Here is a 24,176-nt window from a genome sequence, read left to right on the forward strand (position 1 = left end):
CTGAAGGCACCGGGTCTAGATAAGTAGAAGAGAAACCGCCACAAACATGGTCAGACCTCGACGCAGGAACAGCTGAGCACTGGAGAGAGTCTTCTTCTGGATCAGATGTGTGTCACAGGCTGCAGGAGATACACAGATGAAGGAATGTTATTTCACTTCTCCGCTATATAACATTTCAAATGTAACTTGACATCTTATATGACTGTTTAGTCGGGTTCAATCAGTCTTCGATAAGTAAGAATTAAAATATTTAGCTCTCATTTACAACCATTTTACACTGTCACAGCTCGGAATTTCGCTTTTTAATTCAGTATTACACATACCTTACAGACATAAAATGGCTTGTCAGGTCTGTTTTGGTCAGTGGACCGAGTTTAATACATACTATAAATCATTCTATAAACTTGTCCTTCTTTTGGCTCACATTTCAAGAGAAACATATTTCTAAGCTCAGGTTCTGAACTTGTGTCTGGTTGGCAGAAGGCTTCTGCTCCAGACGGGTGGGCTAGTCGGATGTGTGGGTCCTGGTCTCGGTGTGTTATGAGGTGACTGTAATAACCATGTAGGTGATGAAGGACACCATCATGACGGCGTGCTGAGCGGCCAGCTCATCTTCACTCAGCATCCCTGCAGGAGAGCAACTTTAACTCCAGAACACCGAGGTGACAGTTTCACACGAGTCTTCATCACAGGTTTTCAGCCTTGTTAATAAAAATGAGAAGAAAATCAACTGTGAAATTTAGGGAATAATATACTGTTACTACTGCTTCTAATAATAATAGACTTTAATAATTGTGATTATTTCAAAAGTAACATTTTACGATGAATTGTTGAATTATTTTCTAAAAATCTGTCGCGTACACTGCGCATGTGTTCATTTTAATCTATTTTAAAATAGATTTAAAAAAAAAAAAAATATATATATATATATATATATATATATATATATATGTTTATATATATCATATAAAACACATGAGTGCATGTTTATAATAACCTGTATGGGCCGTTTCGTCACACTTTCAGCGTTGATTTAAACTGCTTCATTCATTGCTTGTTTTATTCTTTGTTAACTGCAAATGAAAAAAAGAAATCAGTGTTTATGACTGTTGCCAGGGTCAACGACCTTTGACCGTCATTTCAGAGGCAGAGTTATAGGAAGTGACGTCACACGACTCACGACGACGCGCGTGACCGTTCCTGACAGGCAGCTGTGGGAGAAGTAGCTTCCCGAGCACGTCTGAAAACACGCGTCAAAATGGACCAGAGCCGCAACAGTCCGCTCTGCTCTGCGTGGAGAAGTGTGTCTCAACGAGCCCGTATGTTGCTTCCCGTTGGTTTCCAGACAGAAATGAAGGAGACGTGTAAACTCGCTGGACCCGTGGTGAGTAGCCGGTGTGACGTCACGGTGGTGTCACACCTACAGTAACTCGATAAAACTTGAGTCACACTCGTTTTATGAACATGTTTGAATATATGTGGTTGTAATTCAATTATTATTATGACCACATGTACGTGTTATTGTTTTAAATATTTCATTTAACAGTCCGCTTTCCTTCTGGAACTTGGTAACAGTCCATACTTCTCGTGTTCTGGAGAGTGTTGATGTTAATAGACACTCACACACCTTGTGTGAGTGTCTATGGAAAGTGTGTCTGCTGTCATTACAAGTGTCATAATCTCCCAGTGTTTCTCAGTGAAACCGCTCGCAGAATTATGAGATTTTTCTTATTGCTGAATCAGTTTGAGGAAACTCATAAAGCAGTGATGTATAGCACCGGATCAAGTGGATTAGTCATTGCAAGCTGTATCAACGTCAACACTAAAATCTCATTAGATCACGTCTGAAGTGATTAATTATTAACATTTTTCTTTATTTTGGCAGATGATCTCCCAGCTCATGGGTTTCGCAGTGGGATTTGTCAGCACCAGTTTCTGTGGCCACTTGGGAAAGACAGAATTGGCCGGAGTTTCTCTCGCTATATCAGTGAGTTCACTTCAAATATACGCCAAATAATGTCGATCACTATCATTCTGTCCATCTAGGTCATCAATGTCCTGGGGATATCCATCGGCTTCGGTCTGGCTACTGCGTGTGACACTTTGATGTCTCAGGTAGGAGGCTCCACCTGGCTGTACGTTGAGTTTTCAACCAATAATGTGGTATATATGTCTCGTTCAAACGCAGACATTCGGGAGTGGGAATCACCATAAAGTGGGCGTGATACTCCAAAGGTCAATTCTCATTTTGATCCTGGCCTGCTTCCCCTGCTGGGCAATCCTCCTCAACACAGAGGCCCTTCTGCTGGCTGTTGGTCAGGAACCAGAGGTCGCCAGGTCGGTTGTTTTTTCTCCACTTGTAATTGTTTAAGTCACAATCTGTCAATGCATTGTTTATGAGGGCATGTCACATGAGCACAAACCTGACATGTGAGGGGATTATCTGAAAGGTGACGTGACTCAAAGACAACTAATATCCTGAGATTTACTTTGGCTATTGTGTAGACTTAAAATGTCATCTGTGTCACTTACTTTTATTTATTTTATCCATTGATTTATTGCTGTAATCTTTTAGCAGCTTTTGTTGACATATTCATTTTCTCGAGAACATTTGTATGAAGCATCACAGTTATCCTGCCAACGATTCGTGCTTATAACTCTCATTATTTTTAATTAAATAATATGTAAGTAATGTAGTATATTTATTGAAATATTTTAAGCTCTTATGTTAGACTTAATGTGTAATAATTTTAAATATATATATAGTAATAATATAAAGTGATTGATTTTATATATATTTTTATTAACATCCCAACATATCAGCATTTTTTTCTTTTGAATTATTTTCATTCAGTGTGATTTCTCTTTCACCAGGTTGTCGCAGGTCTATGTACAAATCTTCATGCCAGCTCTTCCTGTGAGTATGGGATTGTTTCTATAAATACGAGGGATTCTCAGATCGATCGGTCACCGATCATGATCGGCCCATTTCAGCCTGATCGGTGAATGCCGTTCACAACAACTGATCACGTGTGACAGCCGACGCTCTGATGGAATCCCGCCAGTTGTGATGCGTCCGCTCCTCCCTACTCACTGCTCACGCAGCAGCAGCATGTCTGCTGTAAAGATTCTTTCAACCTGTCATATAAAGTTCGCATCCTGCAGCACATGCACAGGACAATGCTGCGCAGGGAAGTGCCTTCAAATGAAACACGCCATTTAAAGCACCAGCACTTGATGGAGCAGGGAGAGTTTTCCGGGCTCATGAAAGTGAGACCGCTGGTTCCTCTGCTGCAGGCTGACATTCAGAATGATAAGAAATAATCATTCATTTCACCGAGCTAGATGGCTAGTCTCCACCTGAATCTGGAATGTTTGAAAACGACCGGAGTGGAAACTTCCATAAATGCCGTGCTCTGTGTCTCGGAGTCCTGCTACAGTATGTAAATAGTTCACGGACATAGCACAGTCTCCAGAGATTCACCTGCGCCGTCTCACATCGAATTAAATCTTTTTCAGTTGTGTCCTTTTGACAGAATAGTTGCTGCATTCAGCAAGGGTTTCCCATACTTTCCATCTTGAAGAGGTATATAAAACGTGTCTGAATTAATTTAAAGTTCATTTTTTCACATCATGGACACAGAAGGTCTTATCATTTTCATTACAAATTCATTATCAATCCATGTGATCGGTATCGGTGATCGGCAGCAAAAATCCTGATCAGAGCATCCTGTATAAGTAGTGACTCTTTATTGACTTGTTGAAGTAAAACAGCAGTGATTCATTACTCTCGTATATACACGTTTTCCAGTGAGTCTTCCAGGTTAAACCTGTGAGCAGATGAAAGTCACATGTATCTTATTATTTTGGTCATTTTCACCATTTCAGTATGAGTACAGCCAAGCAGCCAGAAACACAATGTAAACAATGGAGGGAGGAGAGAGGTACATGTTTTCTAGCAGGAAATACAGTCCCTATTTTCAGTTTGTGTCTGCTATAGATGATGATAAAATGACGGCTGTTCACCAGTCATACTCACTCAAACAATTTGTTTTTTTCAGGCAACTGTCCTGTTTTTGCTGGAAGCAAAATATCTGCAAGCCCAGGTAGATCCGTGACCGTCATGCTTTTAATAACATATTTGTGTAAGAAAATGATGAGTTTTCTTGTGTGATTTGGCAAAAATGTCTGCCCAACTCTGCGAAATGGTGACATCAAATGTGACAAACAGGTGCCACACAAAGATGATATTGAACGTCCATAAGTCAATTGGCAGTTTACATTATTCATTTTTGTCTGCTTGTTCAGTTTTTTCCCTTCTTTGAGTGGTCCATCCCAGCTACCTGGGGAACGAGGCAGGAGACAGTTGATACTGTGATGTCTTTCAGGGCATCATCTGGCCAGAGGTGGTCACTGGCCTTGTGGTCAACGTCCTGAATGCCCTGATCAACTACATAGTCCTGTTTGTGTTTGAACTGGGAGTGCGGTGAGTGTCGTCTACGAACATCCTCTTGCTATTTCCTATGTTGAAGTCTCACCTCAAATGTTCTCCTCAGAGGGTCTGCGATTGCCAACTTGCTCTCTCAGTACCTCATGGCTGTTGTTCTTTATGGATATATCCTGTGGAAAGGTCTTCACAAGTCCACCTGGAAAGGTGAGAACATCCAGTGTTTGGGGTATATATACCACCTGGAGTGAGTGAAGTTCCGCTGGAGCGACTTTCATGAGGGTTTGCTTGAGATATATTTTATTATGACAGATATTTCCAGTGATGAAGGAGTTGGCTGTCAACATCCTCTGACCTGCAGGGTTTTTCTGTCCACACAGGCTGGTCCAGAGAATGCTTGGAAGACTGGGGGCAGTTTATGCGCTTGGCCATTCCCAGCCTGCTCATGGTCTGTGTGGAGTGGTGGACCTATGAGATCGGAAACTTTTTGGCAGGTAAAATGTCATGTGGAGAGGTCATGTGGTATGGAGAGACAGTGTTGAGCCAAGGTACCTGCTAAAAGGTGAAGAGGAAGACAAACAGTGAGGCTCATAGATCTGGAGAATGTGGGCACAAAGAGGATAGGTGTGAGCAGGGTGGAGCAGAAAGTTTGGTGATGACGGAGGAGGAATAATGTGCCTTACAGAACCTTAATCTTGTTGTCTTTGACAGGTATCATCAGTGAAGTGGAACTTGGAGCTCAGTCGGTGGTTTTTCAAATTGCCAATCTTGCATACATGGTAAATTCAGATATTTTTACAGACTCCTTTCATAAGTCCTTATTGGCCTTAACATTGAAGCAATGTTGTATTGTCCTGTGGTTCGTTTGAGTATCTGTTTGGAGAGTTTTTTTCTTTTTAATTGTGTTTTAATCTGAATATACAGTGGTAGCTCGGTTTTCAAACGTCCCAGAATTCAAACAAAGCAGAGTTCTAACCAAAATTTCGACATTTTTTTCCGTCGGATTTGGAACGGAAATCCAGAACTCGAACGCTCCGAAAAGAGCCGGATAAAACATAATGTGCACGGACCAACCAGCTGACCCACAACGCGCTTTGTTATTGTGTATAATGCAGCCTCTGGATGCAGACGTGTCCCGTTAGCTACATTTACTGACTGTTTTTTCTTCATATTGAGGTGTAAAACCTTTCCTGTCTCCACACTGGACCGTGGTAGAGTGTCACAGGGGAGGTGCTGGAGCGCTCACTCCAGGGTTTGATGTCCTGTTGTGGGCTGGAGCTGGGACAGGGATGAGGCCAGTCTGGGACAGAGCGTGACTTGGTTTATGACTTTGTCACAGCCAAACTGCACAGAAGCGCACATTCAGAGCTGGACACGCACCGGGCACCTCTTCACTTCTGGAGAGACCTCACTCACTCGGCAACCCCTCCCACATGCAGCGGCCACACACATAGAGGAACAGCCACCTGCAGCAGACGCTCTACATTCACTCCTACAAAAGCCTGTTTTAAGGCTTGGAACGCATTGTTTCTTTTTCCATTCATTGTAATGGGAAAAATCGATTCTGATTTTGAACAAATCGCTTCTCGAACGGCCGTCTGGAACGGATTGTGGTCGAGAACCGAGGTGCCACTGTACTTGAATGTAAGTTCTGTGGTGGATTGTTTTTTCTCTCCGTCAGTTTCCAATGGGCTTCAGTGTGGCAGGATGCGTCAGAGTGGGGAACGCGTTGGGAGCTGGAGACACGGAACAAGCCAAGCTGTCAGCTAAAATCTCAATGTTCACCGGAGGTATGGCCACTTTAGGAATCTGGGACTGACGGGCATTTTACCATCACTACCTACCTGTTCCTACCTCCACAATCCTTGTCGCTTCAGTCAATAATCTGTCAACTTGATATGTGTAGTTTATTCAGTCACACCCACAAACTACACAACATTGTAGATGGGAATCAGGTGATTCACTATGAAACAAGTTTCCTGAAATGGAAAACAACTGCACACGTTGAAAATGTGTCCTGGTGACAGGTTTTATTTTTTTTGTTGCTGTTGTTAATGATTGAGTTTGTAAATACTGTATCTAAAACTACTAGTCATATAACCCTTATGATCCAACACCTGGCCTTTCCTCCCTCAGTGACTCTTGTGTCCAGTGTTTGCCTTCTTCACTCACGCCTCTGCTGGGCCCTAAAACTACTCTCCCCTGTTATTAATTCCTGCATTAATTCTGAACTTACATACGAGCAGATTTATAGCAAGGAGCAGGTCTGAAATAATAAGTTTCATTTTTTTCTCTTCGCGGAGCAATTTTATTTCATAACAATGAAACTGCCGGACCATGACAACGCTGATCTTTGGCGGCCCAAATGTGGAGTGTGTTCTCTGAGTGCTACTCATGAACCAGCGTGGTCCTGCTTGATGCTAGTTTAGGTTGGAAGAGCATGAATGATTCATAAGGTTTATCATTAACCCATTCATCTTCCTCTTCAGTGTCCGTCTCCGTCATCTTGGCTGTTCTCGTCGGAAGCCTGAAGAATTATGTCTCCTTCATTCTCACCTATGACGAGTGAGTTCATTCTTCATCTTCATGTCCGTCACTTCGATGTATGAGTTGGAGAGCTGAGTCAGAGAAGATGCAGAGGTGTTGTTTGGGAGTGACTGGGAAGGTCAAGGTCAGAGGGACGGCTCATGTGGAGAGGTTTGGAGAAACAGTTGTGGAGACCAGAAGCGCAGAGGAAAGTGTTTGAGATGATGATTCCACCATGAACAAGTACTGAACATTGATGAATGAGCTGAAGCTGACTGTAAAGACGTTCCTCTTCTGTTCTTCTTTATCCACAGGGAAATCCGTCAGAGAGTATCGGATCTTGTGTCTTTTTACGCACCGTTTCTCCTCTTGGATGCGACAGTTGTAAGACCTTCACCACTTCATCCACATGAACAGACAGATTGAACCGTTCTGTGTGAATCCAGACGTTTGTTTTTGTGATCAGGCAGTGTCTGGAGGAATCATAAGAGGAGCAGGTAAACAGAAGGTTGGCGCCATTTGCTACATTGTGGGCTACTATGGGATTGGTTTACCCATCGGTGTGCCACTGATGTTTGCAGCCAAGATGGGAATCGTAGGTGAGTGTGAGTGGTGTTGTTCTCCTCCCAGGTCCTGTGATCGACGTCAACTTTTCTCTTCTCTCCAGGACTGTGGACAGGCATTTTGACCTGTGTGTTTCTGCAGTGTATTTTCCTCAATGTGTACTTGTTCTGTATGAACTGGAGGACAGCAACTGTTGAGGTAAATATTGACCGGAGAATCTCATACAAAAGCAGTGACTGTGAATGTTGACTGTCTTTTTTTGTCTGTCCTTCAGGCTCAGATTCGAGCTGGAGTGTGCACCAGCGTGCCTGACGCAGGTAGGTGGTTTTCTTTGTGAAGTCTCCCATTGTTTCAAAGTATCAAAATGAAGGTGTGTCGCCCTTATGTCCGTCCCTAGAGGTCAGTAGTAGAGGTGAAGCCACTGAATTCTTGGATAAGTTGAAATGATGTAGTGCACATGCCACTCCTGTAAGTGGTGCACTACCACTCATCCAAACAACAAAGAGGAAGGCACATGCTTGTCTCCTGCATGTTTGTAACATCCCAGACTGTGTTCTGTCAGGTTCATTTTGGGGTTATTGAGAGTGACTGTAAACAGGAGCATGTGCCTGAGCGCTCAGGGATGTTGGCAGTCTTCAGTCAGCTTCATTACAATTATCATCAGTGCTAACAGTATGAGCAACCACGAGGATGGGTCAGTATGCCATGACAGATCGATGAAACCCTGCGGCAAGTGTGTTTCTTCAAGAGCAAAATCATCATCGATCATTTGCTGTCCATTATAACAAAAGATATGCTGAAGATGTTGTTCAATTGTTTCCATGAACATCAGCATCTATTGTTGTAATGGGCCATTGTTTTCGGGGGATATGGTCAAGGCGGGGAGCAGTTGTTGTCAAGGCGGCCATCTTTCAACACAGTAGAAACTAGATCATGTCAGTATGGATCGATCGGAAAACTAACGCTCTGCTTTCCACAAGATGAGCTGCCTCACTCAGCAAGCCAGGACAATCTCTTGGAGCTGGTGGAAGCCGAGGAAGACGCGGCCGCCCCGCCCACTCAAATGGATGACATCACTTTTCGGAAACTGCTGGTGCGCAGAGGGAAGGTCCTGGTCCTCATGCTCCTCATCCTAGCTGCCGGGATTAGTGTTAATCTCTTAGTCTCCATTCATATAACCTGATAATTCGCCACGTCTTTTTGGAAAAAGTGAAACTTCCATCAAAGCAACATCCTCTGTGGATGTGACGCTGGGTCACTTCCTGATGTCAGTGTCGAGTCGAGGGCTGGCACCAGAGCACAGGAGCTGAAGGAGAAGGACAGTGTGTCTGTACGATGGAAAGAAATGATTTAAATGTGCAAAATGAAATGCAACAATAAAAGGTGTTGTTGGACCATCCAGGAGCGCAGCTTCTTGAAGGGATGTGTTGACGGTGACACTCCAGTCTGTGGTGCCGTTGGTGACTGAAGGCACCGGGTCTAGATAAGTAGAAGAGAAACCGCCACAAACATGGTGAGACCTCGACGCAGGAACAGCTGAGCACTGGAGAGAGTCTTCTTCTGGATCAGACGTGTGTCACAGGCTGCAGGAGGTACAGACATGAAGGAATGTTTATTTTAATACTCTAATGCAGAGTGAGACTTCATCACAAGTTTGCAGCTTTGTTTATAAAGATTTGAGGAAAATAAACCGTGAAACTCAGGAAATAATTATAATGCTATTACTACGTCTCACTGCGGCGTCGCTAATTCACTGTTAGTCGTGATAAATCATATAAATCATATGAGTGCATGTTTATAATAGCCTGTGTGGACCGTTTAGTCACACTTTCAGGGTCGATTTAAACTGTTTGAACAGTGCCTGTTTTATTCTTTGCTGACTACGATGTGAAAAAAAACAGTATTTATGACTGTTGCAAAGGTCAACAACCTCTGACTGTCATTACAACTTCATTGGGTCAACTGGAGCGGATTTACAGGAAGTGACGCCACAGGACTAACGCGCACTATATGACGCGCGTGACCGTTCCTGACAGGCAGCTGAGGGAGAAGTATCTTCACGAGCACGTCTGAAAACACGCGTCAAAATGGTCCAGAGCCGCAACAGACCGCTCTGCTCTGCGTGGAGAAGTGTGTCTCAACGAGCCCGGATGTTGCTTCCCGTTGGTTTCCAGACAGAAATGAAGGAGACGTGTAAACTCGCTGGACCCGTGGTGAGTAGCCGATGTGACGTCCCGGTCACTTTCGATTCGGTGGCTTTATTCATCTTCCCACAATGGGATCTATTTACACTCGCTTTATGAACATGTTTACTGAATATTTTAATTCATTCTGACTCACTTATGAATAGAAATCTTATGCTTTTTGTGACTATATATATATATATATATATATATATATATATATATATATATATATATATATATATATATATATATATATATATATATACACACACACACATAAATACAAAGGTCTCAGGATGTTTTATGACTGAAGAGCCAGCATTCGGAGCTTCGGACGGCTGACCACGTCATCATCGCTGACTCTCTTGACTGAGGATGTGTGTCCTCCTCCTGAATCGGCTCGGCAGGGGCCCCAGTCATTCCATCAAGGACCACCTGAAGTTCCCACAGTGGGTTCTCTGGAATCGATGGCGTCCACCTTGCCTCAAAAATGCGCGGTATTTTTGCTCCATAAGCTTTAAGAGTGGTGGACCTCGCACTCTTCATGGTGTCAGGTGTCTTGTTCTTTCCTCACCTGCGCTTTACCTCATAGATCCATCAGCTTTGGTTTGTCCAATGTGACTGATCCCCCTGATGACTTGTTGCTGTATCTGGTCAAGGAAACTCCCAATATATTCGTGTATAGTCAACTCAAAGCGTCACAGGATAAGCCACTGCTACAAGTGCTGGTGGCATTGTCCCTCTGTTACTCTTCACAGTTGTAAAGCTGCATCAAGTTCAACTAGATCCAACTCTGTAAAGATGCTATTTATTTAGTCGTTAAAACCATCATGTCTGACGTCATTCATTCATGCTTTTATTTTGGCAGATGATCTCCGGGCTCATGGGTTTGGCCGTGGGATTTGTCAGCACCGTGTTCTGTGGCCACTTGGGAAAGATAGAACTGGCCGCTGTGTCTCTCGCAATAGCGGTAAGTAGACCTCAAATATTCCTGGAGAATCTCAATTTTCATCTAAATCTAAATTGAATCATTGTACACTTTCCTCACAGTTCTTGTTTATTTTTGTCACATTTCTTTATATATGATATTTATGATTTATTGTCTTGTGTTGTTTGATAGTTTTGGGGTTTTGTAACGTTGTGTTCTTATGTACTGTATGCTAATGTTTTGTTAACGTCTGTTTGTTGTGTATATTTAATCTCTTGGGCATCTTTGTGTCTTTGTTGCCATTGACTGTTGCTGCTGTAATACATTGAATTTCCCCACTGTGGGACAAATAAAGGACATCTAATGTAATCGAATCTGACTCCAATAACTTGAATAAATCCCTACAGATCAATAATGTCCTGGGGATATCCATCGGTTTTGGTTTGGCTGCTGCGTGTGACACTTTGATGTCTCAGGTAGGAGGCTCCAACCGGCCGAGTTTTCAACCAACAATGTGCTCAATATGTCTCGTTCAAACGCAGACATTCGGGAGTGGGAATCACCATAAAGTGGGCGTGATACTCCAAAGGTCAATTCTCATTTTGATCCTGGCCTGCTTCCCCTGCTGGGCAATCCTCCTCAACACAGAGGCCCTTCTGCTGGCTGTTGGTCAGGAACCAGAGGTCGCCAGGTCGGTTGGTGTAATTGAGGTTTTCTGTTAGATTTGGTGAAGACCAGTTGTTTATGAAGGCTTGTCACATGCGCACAAATTTAAAAGATGAAGTATTAGACAGAAAGTGGAGTCTTTCAAGGCTCAGTCCTGGGAGCCAGATTTGATGTTACAGTATCTGTACTCAATTCTTTTTTGGTTTTTATTTCCCAGTCACATTTAGGATTATTTTTTCATCATCCCCCACTTTCTTTTGTTTTGAATGCAACCTGTTAGGAAGTTTTTTTAATTATTTTATTTTGAATTGTTTCCAATTTGATGTTTCTTTCGTCAGGTTGTCACAGATGTATGTGCACATCTTCATGCCAGCGCTTCCTGTGAGTTACTGTAAATACTGACCCATGTTTCTTGACGTGTTGAGATGAAAGTGATGCTCTTACGAACGAGTCGCACATCACTGTTACATACAGACAGTTTTCTTTTTGTGCGGGGAGAGACAGAACTGATGGCTTTTCACAAGTCTTCTCACTCAAGAAGTCTGTTTTTACAGGCGTCCTTCCTGTTTTCCCTGGAAGCAAAGTACCTGCAAAACCAGGTAAACCCATGAGGTTCCTGGTTTTGATTCATATTTGTGTTAAGGGGAAAATGTCTGGCCCACTTCAACAGTAGAGACATAAAAGTGTGATCAACAAGTTCCACTCATACGTCAGTCAACCGAAGACCTTACTGAATGATCAGAGGTTAAGGTTAAGAGGCAGTTTTCTGCTTGTCCCCTTTTTCAGGGTAAAGGCTGGTCCCTCCTGGCTGCTTGGGTCATGAGGCGGGAGACAACATGGATGAAAGATACTATAACCATGGGCTATATATTGTCTTGCAGGGCATCATCTGGCCAGCAGTGGTCACTGGCCTTGTGGTCAACGTCCTGAATGCCCTGATCAACTACATAGTCCTGTTTGTGTATGAACTGGGAGTGCGGTGAGTGCCGTCTACAAACATCCTCTTGCTATTTCCTATGTTGAAGTCTCACCTCAAATGTTCTCCTCAGAGGGTCTGCGATTGCCAACTTGCTCTCTCAGTACCTCATGGCTGTTGTTCTTTATGGATATATCCTGTGGAGAGGTCTTCACAAGTCCACCTGGAAAGGTGAGCACATCCTCTCTCTCTCTGAGCTAAAGTGATATGTGAAGTGCTTAAGGTCTATATAGCAATTGGAGTGAGTGAAGTTCCATTGAAACGTCCAAGAAGAATTCCGGTGCAGCTCTTAGAAGGTTCTGGAGTGATTTCATGCTTGAGTTCAGGTCTTGCTTGAGATGTAGTTGAAATCTTTGGGGTGTTTTCTGACAACATCCTCTGACCTGCAGGGTTTTTCTGTCCACACAGGCTGGTCCAGAGAATGCTTGGAAGACTGGGGGCAGTTTATGCACTTGGCCATTCCCAGCCTGCTCATGGTCTGTGTGGAGTGGTGGACCTATGAGATCGGAGGCTTTTTGGCAGGTAAAATATCATGTGGAGAAGTCTGGAGACCATTTAGGGAGGTGGTTTTAAGAGGAAGGGACAGCCATGACTGTGGGCACAAAGAGGATAGGTGTGAGCAGGGTGGAGCAGAAAGTTTGGTGATGACGGAGGAGGAATAATGTGCCTCACAGAACCTTAATCTTGTTGTCTTTGACAGGTATCATCAGTGAAGTGGAACTGGGAGCTCAGTCGGTGGTTTATCAAATTTCCAATGTCGCATACATGGTAAATTCAGATATTTTCATAAGTCCATATATTTAATCGTTGAAACAAGGATGTCCTTCTGTTTTCTGTTCCAATTTTAATATACCCAAGTATGTATTTTTAGGCAGTATATGTTTTGTTTTTTCTCTCCGACAGTTTCCAATGGGCTTCAGTGTGGCAGGATGCGTCAGAGTGGGGAACGCGTTGGGAGCTGGAGACACGGAACAAGCCAAGCTGTCAGCTAAAATCTCAATGTTCAGCGGAGGTATGGCGATCATTTTATCTGAAGATCATATTAGTTCAGTCATCATTGCTTGGAATATTGATGTTTTCGCTACAATTCTGATTTGATTTAAACATTCAAGTCTTGATTTCACATCAAGTTACAGTCGACATTATTAATTCCCTTAACATGGCTCCTGAGTTCTATATTAAATGAGAATTTATTCACCCAGACTTTTGTCTCTTGGTGAGCTGCCCCAAGACCCACATGTATTTTCACTTCCTGTTATGTGCGGCTCTAGTCTGTCAGATTTCTGCGTCATTCATTCTGCCACACCAACAAACCCTACAGCACTGTAGATGACCATCAGGCGATTCACTTACACCTGAAATGGAAAACAACTTCACACCTTCTAAATGTGTCCTGGTGACTACTTTTATTCTTTCATTGCTGCTGCTTGTTATCTAGTGTTTGTAAATACTGTATCTAAAACTACTAGTCATATAACCCTTATAATCCGACACCTGGCCTTTCCTCCCTCAGTGACTTTTAACTCCAGTTTTTGCCTTCACCTTGTTCAGTCACGCCTAGTAATTCCTGCTTTAATTCTGAACTCACACACGAACAGGAGCAGGTCTGAAATAGTAATCTGGAGTATGTTTTTCTCTCTTCGCGGAGCAATTCTATTTCATAGCAATGACACTGCCGGACCATGACAACGCTGATCTTTGGCGGCCCAAATGTGGAGTGTGTTCTCTGAGTGCTACTCATGAACCAGCGTGGTCCTGCTTGATGCTAGTTTAGGTTGGAAGAGCATGAATGATTCATAAGGTTTATCATTAACCCATTCATCTTCCTCTTCAGTGTCCGTCTCCGTCATCTTGGCCGTTCTCGTCGGAAGCCTGAAGAATTATGTCTCTTTTGTTTTCACCTATGACGAGTGAGTTCATTCTTCATCTTCATGTCCCTCACAGGTGACTTCATGCAGCTCTCGGCGACTTTTACTGATGTGGTAGACCTTAATCTGGACTGGTTACATATGTACCTGCAGAAGGGTTGAGAGAAGGTGGAGTTTAAAGGCCACAATTGGTCCTCTGTGCTTCCCATAAATGTCGGCAGAGTAATGCACTGCGATCTAGGGAGATGAAGAGGAGAGTGCAGGCGCGGGGAAACAAGTGTGGGCAACTTACATGATCTGTGACAAAAGTATAAGAAGTAGTAGGAGAGTAGTGAGAGCTTTTAGTGAGTCAGCGCTACGAGTGTCACAGAGTAATGAGATGTTCTTCTCATATTCTTCATCTACAGGCAAATCCGTCAGAGAGTATCGGATGTTGTATCGTTTTACGCACCGTTTCTCCTCTTGGATGCGACAGTTGTAAGACCTTCACCACTTCATCCACATGAACAGACAGATTGAACCGTTCTGTGTGAATCCAGACGTTTGTTTTTGTGATCAGGCAGTGTCTGGAGGAGTCATAAGAGGAGCAGGTAAACAGAAGGTTGGCGCCATTTGCTACATTCTGGGCTACTATGGGATTGGTTTACCCATCGGTGTGCCACTGATGTTTGCAGCCAAGATGGGAATCGTAGGTGAGTGTGAGTGGTGTTGTTCTCCTCCCAGGTCCTGTGATCGACGTCAACTTTTCTCTTCTCTCCAGGACTGTGGACAGGCATTTTGACCTGTGTGTTTCTGCAGTGTATTTTCCTCAATGTGTACTTGTTCTGTATGAACTGGAGGACAGCAACTGTTGAGGTAAATATTGACCGGAGAATCTCATACAAAAGCAGCGACTGTGAATGTTGACTGTCTTTTTTTGTCTTTCCTTCAGGCTCAGATTCGAGCTGGAGTGTGCACCAGCGTGCCTGACGCAGGTAGGTGGTTTTCTTTGTGAAGTCTCCCATTGTTTCAAAGTATCAAAATGAAGGTGTGTCGCCCTTATGTCCGTCCCTAGAGGTCAGTAGTAGAGGTGAAGCCACTGAATTCTTGGATAAGTTGAAATGATGTAGTGCACATGCCACTCCTGTAAGTGGTGCACTACCACTCATCCAAACAACAAAGAGGAAGGCACATGCTTGTCTCCTGCATGTTTGTAACATCCCAGACTGTGTTCTGTCAGGTTCAGTTTGGGGTTATTGAGAGTGACTGTAAACAGGAGCATGTGCCTGAGCGCTCAGGGATGTTGGCAGTCTTCAGTCAGCTTCATTACAATTGTCATCAGTGCTAACAGTATGAGCAACCACGAGGATGGGTCAGTATGCCATGACAGATCGATGAAACCCTGCGGCAAGTGTGTTTCTTCACACATCTGTGATATTTTAGGAGCATTTGCTGTCCATTATCACAAAAGATATGCTGAAGATGTTCAATTGTTTCCATTAACATCAGCATCTATTGTTGTAATGGGCCATTGTTTTCGGGGAGCAGTTGTTGTCAAGGCAGCCATCTTTACCGTATAACACAGTGGGAAACCCTGTGGCTGTGGCTTTAGTGTTTTCATCTGTAAGATAACGCTTTTTACGTTTACACGGTCAAGGTCAACCGAGCTTGACCTGTTAAATGTAAGCAATAAACGCGGCTGTTTTTTCTGTAAGTGCTTGTTTAGCGTTGCTTCCGTCCATCCTGTATGGAACTGCTCAAAATGTTTTCCTTGAAGAGCCCTTGACCACATGTGATATACCCCAGGTCTAGGGCTCAAATCCCCAATTCTGTGTGACCAGCAGGAGCTTTGAAGCACACTAGAAACTAGATCATGTCAGTATGGATCGATCGGAAAACTAACGCTCTGCTTTCCACAAGATGAGCTGCCTCACTCGGCAAGCCAGGACAATCTCTTGGAGCTGGTGGAAGCCGAGGAAGACGCGGTCGCCCCGCCCACTCAAATGGATGACATCACTTTTCGGAAACTGCTGGTGCGCAGAGGGATGGTCCTGGTCCTCATGCTCTTCGTCTTAGCTGCCGGGATTGGCATTAAACTTTTACTCTCCATTCATATAACCTGAAAATTGGCATGTCTGGAAAAAATGAAAGCAACATCCTCTGGGTGTGACTTCCTGATGGTGGTGCCCAGTGACGGCCCGGCCCCCGAGCACAGGAGCTGAAGGAGAAGGACGACGAGTCCGTGCAATGGAAGCGAATGCTTATATTTGATTCACACATGAATGCACAGCTTTGTGAAAACCATTTAAATACAACATTAAAAGGAGTTTAGACGACCATCCGGGAGCGCGGTTCCTTGAAGGGATGTGTTGACGGTGACACTCCAGTCTGTGGTGCCGTTGGTGACTGAAGGCACCGGGACTAGAATGTGCACACTCGCCCCGATAAGTAGAAGAGAAACCGCCACAAACATGGTCAGACCTCGACGCAGGAACAGCTGAGCACTGGAGAGAGTCTTCTTCTGGATCAGACGTGTGTCACAGGCTGCAGGAGGTACAGAGATGTAGTCGTCCCCCGCCTTCAAGGAAGGAAACAGAATTCTCATGTTGGTGCACAGCCATGGAGCTGTGTTAGGAGTAGGACTTGCTTGTATGTTTTTAAATGACGGGATAAATCAGTCATTTATGACCAACTCACATTGTCACAGCTCCCAGTCAGTTCTAAGTTTTCACTGGACTTGATGGACGTTTGAAACAATGTCAACTCTGCATTTTTCAGAGCACGTTCCACTGCCTGTGAGGAAAAAAAACACTCCTTATATCACATAGATTTCACATGCATTTCGGTTTCCATATAACCCTGGATGTCCTCAACAAAATGTAGCAGAGTCAGGGAGGTCAGTGTGCCTCACATGTCTCAGCAAAAAGCGGCCTCAGCGCTCTGACAAACCATGAAAATAAGAGCTAGTTTTTATTTTGCAAAGAAGCACGTGTCGAACAAGTCAGCGGTAGATGATCCGTTGAAGTCGGAGATGTGCTTGAGTGTTTACACAGACAGACAGAGACTCTTCTCAGAAGGTCTCACACTGAGCCGCTCAGCAGAGAGCTGCCGGAGTGGAGCCAACTAACCAGTTACCCTCGCAGAGTTCCATGTGAAAACCTGGAAAAAGTTTCTGCCCCTTGTTCAACCGATGCCTCGAGGTAAACAGAGAATTGCCTGGGGGGATTATGTTTCTAAATAGGCCTGGGAACACCTGTGTGTGCCCCTGCCCTGGAGTAGGTTACTGGTCCTTTAGACATGGCCCCACAAGCAGAAGACAAGTCAGAGAAAATGGAGAATCTGCAAGGACTGTCTCCTCTGGCAGACCTTTTTTAGCTCAATAAAATTAGCTGGTGAGGCAACAGCGATGACAACCCACCTCCACCCCAGCTTCCCCCGCACACTCCTTTCATCTTCATAAGATGGTATGTCAGATTTTTTATCAAGCATAACATTGGTTATTTCCCGGGATATGAACATAAAAATGTAGAGCCAGCGACAACCCTCCATTGGTATGAAAAGACAACAAACCTCCTCAGTCATTTTCCGCCAGTTCAAGTTGAAGATGACGGTGATGTAGAAGGTCGACTGCAAAATGACACAAATTAGAAGGCCGAGCCAAAAGCCTGTGTAGACAACGGGGGGAGAAAAAAAATCATGTGACGTGAGGTCAACTTTGTTTCCTGGCTCCAACACCGACCTAAGATTCTGAGTTTGGCCACAAACACAAAGGTGACACACAGGGTGAGTCCGATGCAGTAGTAGCCGATGAAGTTGGCCACTGCAGGGATCCTCTGCCTCCCGGTGCCCAGGAAGATTCCCGTGCACACACACTGTGGGAAGAGTGTTGGATCATGCTGTGAGAAGGTTGTGGTTTCTGTGAATGCGTCACGTACCACAAGACCGTCGAAGAACTGGAGGAAGCAGTAGACATTCATCAGGTTGGACACCAAACCGATGACTGTTCTGAGGGTCAGTCAGGTTATTGTCAAGGGATGGATGGATGGATGGATGCATGGATGGATGGATGGATGGATGGATGGATGGATGGATGGTTGGATGGATGTATGGATGGATGATGGATGTATGGTTGGATGGATGGATGGATGGATGGATGGACGGATGATGGATGGAAGGATGGATGGTTGGATGGATGGACGGATGATGGATGTTGGATGGATGGATGATGGATGGATGGACGGATGATGGATGGATGGATGGATGTATATGGACGGATGATGGATGATGGATGGATGGATGGTTGGATGGATGTATGGACGGATGATGGATGGATGGATGTATGGTTGGATGGATGTATGGACGGATGATGGATGGATGGATGGACGGATGATGGATGTTGGATGGATGAATGGATGGATGATGGATGGATGATGGATGGATGATGGATGGATGGATGGATGTATGGACGGATGATGGATGATGGATGGATGGTTGGATGGATGTATGGACGGATGATGGATGGTTGGATGGATGTATGGACAGATGATGGATGTATGGACGGATGATGGATGGATGTATGGATGGATGGATGGATGGTTGGATGGTTGGATGGATGTATGGACGGATGATGGATGGATGGATGGATGGATGGATGGATGGATGGATGGATGGATGGGCAGCTGAAGTTCTTACTTGTCCGAGGTGAAGATGAAGCCAATCACAGATTTGGTGGACCCCAGGACAACACCTTCTATGAGTGCAAAGCCGCCTGCGAATGAAGAGTCAGAGTCACCCACAGCGACGACTTGCCTCGATGAAAGACTCACCTGCGACTGCGAACGACACCTTGCATGTCAGTATGGCTCTGGCCGTGTCCCCCGCTCCCAGAGCGTTTCCAACACGGGCACAGGCTGCAGCCTGAACGCCGACAGGGAACTGGAGACATGAGGGAAGGTGCAGTTGGAGGTCAGGGACTCGTCGCCTTCGGTTGTCTGCAGCTTTCAGGGTAAGTCAAGGTAAAACCTTGCGTGGTCTGACTTCCTGTGAGGCTCTACCACCTCGCCATTTGGGCCCTTAAACTGCAGCAGGTTGTCCTCACACATCGTAACATAGATAACAGAGAGTCGTACCACAAAGATAAGGAGAGAAACGGTATTTACTATTACCACGTTCCTGACAGTGGTTGGGTCAATCATTGACTTCACAATGTGCCGTCTATATATCTGGGCGGTTCTGACTAGACCCAGTTCCAGATCTGGATCGCCCTGACTTGTATCCATCGAAGTGTGGTGTGCCATGAATTTCCACATGTGAATAAGGTGTAACAGGAACCATTGTCAGAACTCCTTCAACAGAAAACCAACACATTCTCACAGAGAATATATTGACGTCCGCAGCATGTAATGAAACCGTGGGTAGCACTTCGTATAAAAGAAAGAGGTTGGGGTTAGGGTCAGCCATGGGATGGCGCTCTTTTCACTCGACACGGTTTATAAAGCTTCTAAACCAATGACTTCACCGCCAGTAAGGAGAGGAGCCGCGTGAGGCGCTAGACGTATGTACATTATCATGTGACATGGTTTACATGCGATGCAGAAGGTTGACTTTAGCGTCACTATAGGACGCAAAAGCTCACTTCCCCCAAGTCAATATGTGGGAGTGAGGATGCTTTTTTAGCATAATGTTCCGCACTTTATTGTCAAACTACTCATTGTTGATCCAATTCCCAGCCCTCCAAATGACTTCCTTCTTTTCCGAGTCTTCCACACAAATCTTTGGCCATGCAACCTTGGAGCGCTGCCAACAGATAGCGCCTCCTCTACTACAGATAATATCCCTTCTTGATTGTCATGGTGACATGCACCTGCTATGCAACTGGTCTTTTAGTGAATTGGATTTGGACTTTAGCGACATTAGCTGGTGTGCAAGTCAGTTAAAAACTCCGAATCTATCCTCAAAAATAGTGGAAAGTGAGATGACTTCGGAATATTGCATTTGGATTCTGAAAGTCAGTTTCTCCTGGGCCTGCCATGAGTCTGGTTGAGACAAGTCTTCTGCTTCTGACGGGAAGTGTAATAGTTCCCTCCTTGCTGCAGAACCAATGGGTGGGGTTGCAGGTCCGACCCCGCCCACAGACCTGGGGGTTAGACCTGGTGGTACGCTCTCAATAGTTGGAGAATGCGGATGTGTGGGTCCTGGTGTGGTGTGTTATGAAGAGGCAGTAAGTACCATGTAGGTGATGAAGGACACCATCATGACAGCGTGCTGAGCGGCCAGCTCATCTTCACTCAGCATCCCTGCAGGAGAGCAACTTTAACTCCAGAACACCGAGGTGACAGTTTCACACGAGTCTTCATCACCTGCGAAGAATCCCCCAAACTCGTAGACCCACCACTCGAAACACTTCATCAGTGAGCTGGGAAGAGCCAGCTTCATGAAGGACCCCCACTCCTGCAGCGACTCCATCGACCACCCTGCAGGCGGTGTTTGTTTATTCGCCGGAGAGAAATGCGAGTCAGGAAAACACTCTCCTCACCTCCCCAGGTTTTCACGTGAAGCTGTTTCCACCAGATGTAAGCGAAGAGGAAAACGCAGACGCAGATCTGGGCTAGTGTGTTCGCTGCTGCGGAGCCGCTGGAGGAGACCTGGTCATGAATATGCTGGTCATGTTGAGTTGGAGCCAGCGAAGCACCTACCTCACCCCCAGTTCGAGCCAGTGGAGCAAGGCGTAGTTGATGAGCACGTTCGCGATGTTTGCACCTGCTGCTGCGTACAGCTGTGGAAGAATGATGCCCTGCAACCACAGGCACAGACAGGCTGACTCTTGCATGACATGAAACGATACATTTAGTAAATATGGTAAGGTTTCTTCATGAATTATTTCTAATCAAAATGAATTTATATTGGGACCAATTCCCAATATGAGTAAAAGTAAAACTCAATATAACAATTATAATACGTGTTGGTCACCAATACTTACGGAATTATTACGGAAGAGGATTAGGTCCAGTCAAGAATAAAAATGATAATAATGCTGACTTTAAAGTGAGAATTCTGACTTTAATCTCCGAAGTCGAGAATTCTGAGATTAAAGTGAGAATTCTAAGAAAAAAGTAAAGTGAGAAAAAAGTCAGAATTCTCACTTTAAAGTCAGAATTCTGAGAAAAAAAGTCAGAAGTGAGAATTCTGAGGTTTAAGTGAAAATTCTGAGGAGAAAAAAAGTCAGAATTCTCACTTTAAAGTCAGAATTTTTTTTTTCTTCACTGGCTCTAATCCTCTTGCGTATGTTATATTATAATATTATTATGTTATATTAATACACTAGTTTACAAAATAACATTTTGTATTTTTATTATTCAGCTTTTTTGTGTGTTTAATGTAGACATTTTTTAATCCATTTATTTAATGTAATCTTTTTTAGGGCCCTGAGAAGTAGTTCTATTTGTTGCTGGAAGAGAATTCCGTATATATATATATATATATATATATATATATATATATATATATATATATATATATATATATATATATATATATATATTATATTTATTTTAATCAGATCAATACTTTTTCCATATAAATGCTAGACACAGTGTGCATTAACTTACCTGATTCTGCAGGTATGACATCTGAAGATGGTGAAGAAAAGTTGCCTAAGTGAAAACGCTCATATATATCAACAAGTCAACTGTGTTTTTCAAATCTGTAATGAGTCGCTGAAACTCACGGGCACGGCAGGAAGATAGGCAGTGATGTAGAGCTGAGCTATTCTGGAATTAAAAAGCCATATTTCAAATGTTTGCGTGACAAAATCTAACACAATGACCGACTCCTTCTAGAGCAGCGATGGACCAAGCGCAGCCTGGGAACCGCCTGTGTAATTGTGTTGTCCTCATGAGGTCGGAGCAAAAATATCAAAGATATTCACATTGAACTAATATTTAAAAGACAGCGAAAAAAATACCATGAACATTTTCCGTGATATCCACCACTGAAAAAGATCCTTTAGATCAGACCTGGGCAAAGTACGGCCCGGGGGCCCGGTGCGGCCCAATGACTGTATATTTGTGGCCCTTTTAAGGTCACACTTAACTATAACTGATACATTATAATTTTTCTGCCTTTTTTGTTCTCTTTTAGTCACCACCACCACTTCAGCATTAAATACAGAACGTTCTCGTTTCAAGACGAGAATTTTCTTTTCATTGGCCCTTTTTGTGTTTTTCATGTTTTTCTTGTTCCTCAGAATACATTGAAGGAATACAGAAAATATATTTATCTTGAACGTCTGGTCCATACTTATGTAGATTTATATGAAATGTAATGTGTGTATGAAATGAAATATTTCAATAGTTTTCTTAGCATATTTACGCTTCTTGCTATCCTTACTTACATTTCATCTTTTTAGGTCAACTTGTGCTTGTTACTTCAATATATATTTGGGATATTTTTCCACCATGTTTTGTAGTCATTGCTGTCTTCCTTTTGATGATGGCCCCTCACAACAGTCACTGTTTCTAATGTGGCCCTTCAGGATATTTAACTGCCCACCTCTGCTTTAGATCGAAACTTTTCCAATATTTATTATTTATATTGACAATCTTGAAAAATATTTGTATAAAAAGTAAAATACTATTACATCAAATAACATGTTTTAAGCATCTACCGTCATGGTCTTCGGTCCTTCTGTCCGACGGCCCCTCGCTGCAGTCGAACTTACCCGGCCACCTCTACGTCCTGACCCAAGAAGACCAGGATGTTCTGGGCGTTGAGGAGCAGACCCCAGCAGGGGAGGCAGAACAGTAAGAGGATGATGATGCTGCGCTGAAGAATCACCCCGACACGCTTCAGATTCTTTCCTCCGAAGGTCTGCAGGGTGTAACACGACAGCATCAGCCGTGACACACAAACCTGTCGAGAGCATACAGACCTGAGACACCAGAGTGTCGCACGCCAGACCCAGTCCATAGCCGGTGGCTGCAGTCGTGACATTGATGGTCTGAAATGAAATATTCACTCTTGTCTATACAAAGAAGAAGATGATGCGTGTTTTTTAAAACTCCTCGGACACTTACAGCTGTAGCCAGTCCATAGCCTGCCATGACTTTGTTGCCCAGGCGCCCACAGAACATGGTGACCACAAATGGAAGCAGGTAGTTGAGGATTCGGGAGAGAAGCTGAGAAAAAATCAAGTGAGAGGCTGATCAAAGTCTGGCCTGGGGGTCGCTTGTGGCCCTTCATTTAACTTCTTGTGGCCTGTAAAATGCACTACTTGAGACAACCAGCGAACATAAAATACACAACACTGCTCATTTTTACAAGCACCTGAGGAGAAATTGAAGCTCAGAATGAGAAATAAAAACACTATATAACTGCTATTATTGAAGTATTGCAATACAACTCTGAGAAAATTATTTGTAGTTCCGAAACATCAGGTCGAGCTGTTGCCCCCCTTGAGTCCTGATTTTTCTGATTTCCCCAGTTGGGTTCCTTACCAGAGGTCCGGTCATACACAATATGTGGCAGAGTTCATCTCTGTAGCGGAGAGGAATCCAGCGACACCACCAGCTGAAGCACAAAACCAGGTTCCCGGGTCCCTCCATGTCTTTCCAGCGAGCTGCCGCCACAGGTCTTTAGGAAGAGGGCTATTTCTCTTAACTTTCTTTTCTCTGGTGACTTTGTGTCTGTGCTGCAGGAAGTTGAAGAGGATGTGTGTTGATGCTGTTACAGCTGCTCTGGAAAAAGGCCAAAAGCAGCTCAAACGTGAGAGACAGGCAAAGGTCATCAGTGTGTTTGGCTCTTGTTTAGCAGAGGATGGATACATCAAAGAGGAACGTTTGGACCCTTTAACTGTTTATCACAAACAGGCCACAAATAACTTGTGGATGCTCTTGATAAAGAAGGACTTTGTTGCGGGTCATATGCATCTTCTTCTGCTGACCCATGTTTGGGTCAAGGTGTCAGGAGTGGCCTCCTCAGAAACATCCTGCTCCTCAGTGGGAGGGCGTTCCCATGACATGACAGGGATACGCGCCTA

At 44.1% G+C, this 24,176-nt stretch overlaps 3 protein-coding genes across 8 annotated transcripts; 2 read left to right on the plus strand and 1 right to left on the minus strand.

The window, feature by feature from the left end:
• Window positions 1-1,200: 1,200 nt before the first annotated feature.
• On the plus strand, window positions 1,201-8,924 carry LOC128764150 (multidrug and toxin extrusion protein 1-like). Its single transcript, XM_053873656.1, has 17 exons — window positions 1,201-1,384; window positions 1,886-1,987; window positions 2,047-2,115; window positions 2,189-2,337; window positions 2,875-2,917; window positions 4,062-4,106; window positions 4,389-4,486; window positions 4,557-4,654; window positions 4,828-4,941; window positions 5,159-5,226; window positions 6,129-6,237; window positions 6,937-7,012; window positions 7,288-7,357; window positions 7,440-7,572; window positions 7,641-7,735; window positions 7,812-7,854; window positions 8,518-8,924. The coding sequence occupies exons 1-17, from the start codon at window positions 1,259-1,261 to the stop codon at window positions 8,718-8,720; spliced, it is 1,641 nt and encodes a 546-aa protein (XP_053729631.1). The 5' UTR covers window positions 1,201-1,258; the 3' UTR covers window positions 8,721-8,924.
• Window positions 8,925-9,063: 139 nt separating this feature from the next.
• On the plus strand, window positions 9,064-18,217 carry LOC128763988 (multidrug and toxin extrusion protein 1-like). Of its 4 annotated transcripts, XM_053873316.1 has the most exons (18): window positions 9,064-9,129; window positions 9,574-9,750; window positions 10,592-10,693; window positions 11,059-11,127; window positions 11,194-11,342; window positions 11,656-11,698; window positions 11,872-11,916; window positions 12,199-12,296; window positions 12,367-12,464; window positions 12,702-12,815; window positions 12,994-13,061; window positions 13,197-13,305; window positions 14,128-14,203; window positions 14,569-14,638; window positions 14,721-14,853; window positions 14,922-15,016; window positions 15,093-15,135; window positions 16,061-18,217. In XM_053873316.1, the coding sequence occupies exons 2-18, from the start codon at window positions 9,625-9,627 to the stop codon at window positions 16,261-16,263; spliced, it is 1,641 nt and encodes a 546-aa protein (XP_053729291.1). In that variant the 5' UTR covers window positions 9,064-9,129; window positions 9,574-9,624; the 3' UTR covers window positions 16,264-18,217. The 4 variants fall into 4 exon arrangements, with proteins under 4 accessions (XP_053729291.1, XP_053729292.1, XP_053729293.1 ...); XM_053873317.1 differs by lacking the exons at window positions 9,064-9,129; window positions 11,872-11,916 and having other exon boundaries at window positions 9,569-9,750; XM_053873318.1 differs by lacking the exons at window positions 9,064-9,129; window positions 11,194-11,342; window positions 11,656-11,698; window positions 11,872-11,916 and having other exon boundaries at window positions 9,569-9,750.
• On the minus strand, window positions 16,396-23,804 carry LOC128763987 (multidrug and toxin extrusion protein 1-like). 3 transcript variants are annotated; one of them, XM_053873314.1, is made up of 17 exons: window positions 23,635-23,804; window positions 23,215-23,316; window positions 23,070-23,138; window positions 22,860-23,008; window positions 21,867-21,909; window positions 21,748-21,792; window positions 20,836-20,933; window positions 20,676-20,773; window positions 20,500-20,613; window positions 20,369-20,436; window positions 18,967-19,075; window positions 18,833-18,908; window positions 18,076-18,145; window positions 17,880-18,012; window positions 17,711-17,805; window positions 16,838-16,933; window positions 16,396-16,718 (listed from the first exon to the last, which is right to left on the minus strand). In XM_053873314.1, exons 1-17 carry the CDS (start codon window positions 23,740-23,742, stop codon window positions 16,458-16,460), a joined length of 1,734 nt encoding a protein of 577 aa, XP_053729289.1. In that variant the 5' UTR covers window positions 23,743-23,804; the 3' UTR covers window positions 16,396-16,457. The 3 variants fall into 3 exon arrangements, with proteins under 3 accessions (XP_053729289.1, XP_053729290.1, XP_053729288.1); XM_053873315.1 differs by lacking the exon at window positions 17,880-18,012 and having other exon boundaries at window positions 17,711-17,767; XM_053873313.1 differs by having other exon boundaries at window positions 17,880-18,145.
• Window positions 23,805-24,176: the final 372 nt, after the last annotated feature.

Source organism: Synchiropus splendidus, chromosome 8 (assembly GCF_027744825.2).
Source record: "Synchiropus splendidus isolate RoL2022-P1 chromosome 8, RoL_Sspl_1.0, whole genome shotgun sequence".
Lineage (NCBI taxonomy): Eukaryota > Metazoa > Chordata > Actinopteri > Syngnathiformes > Callionymidae > Synchiropus > Synchiropus splendidus.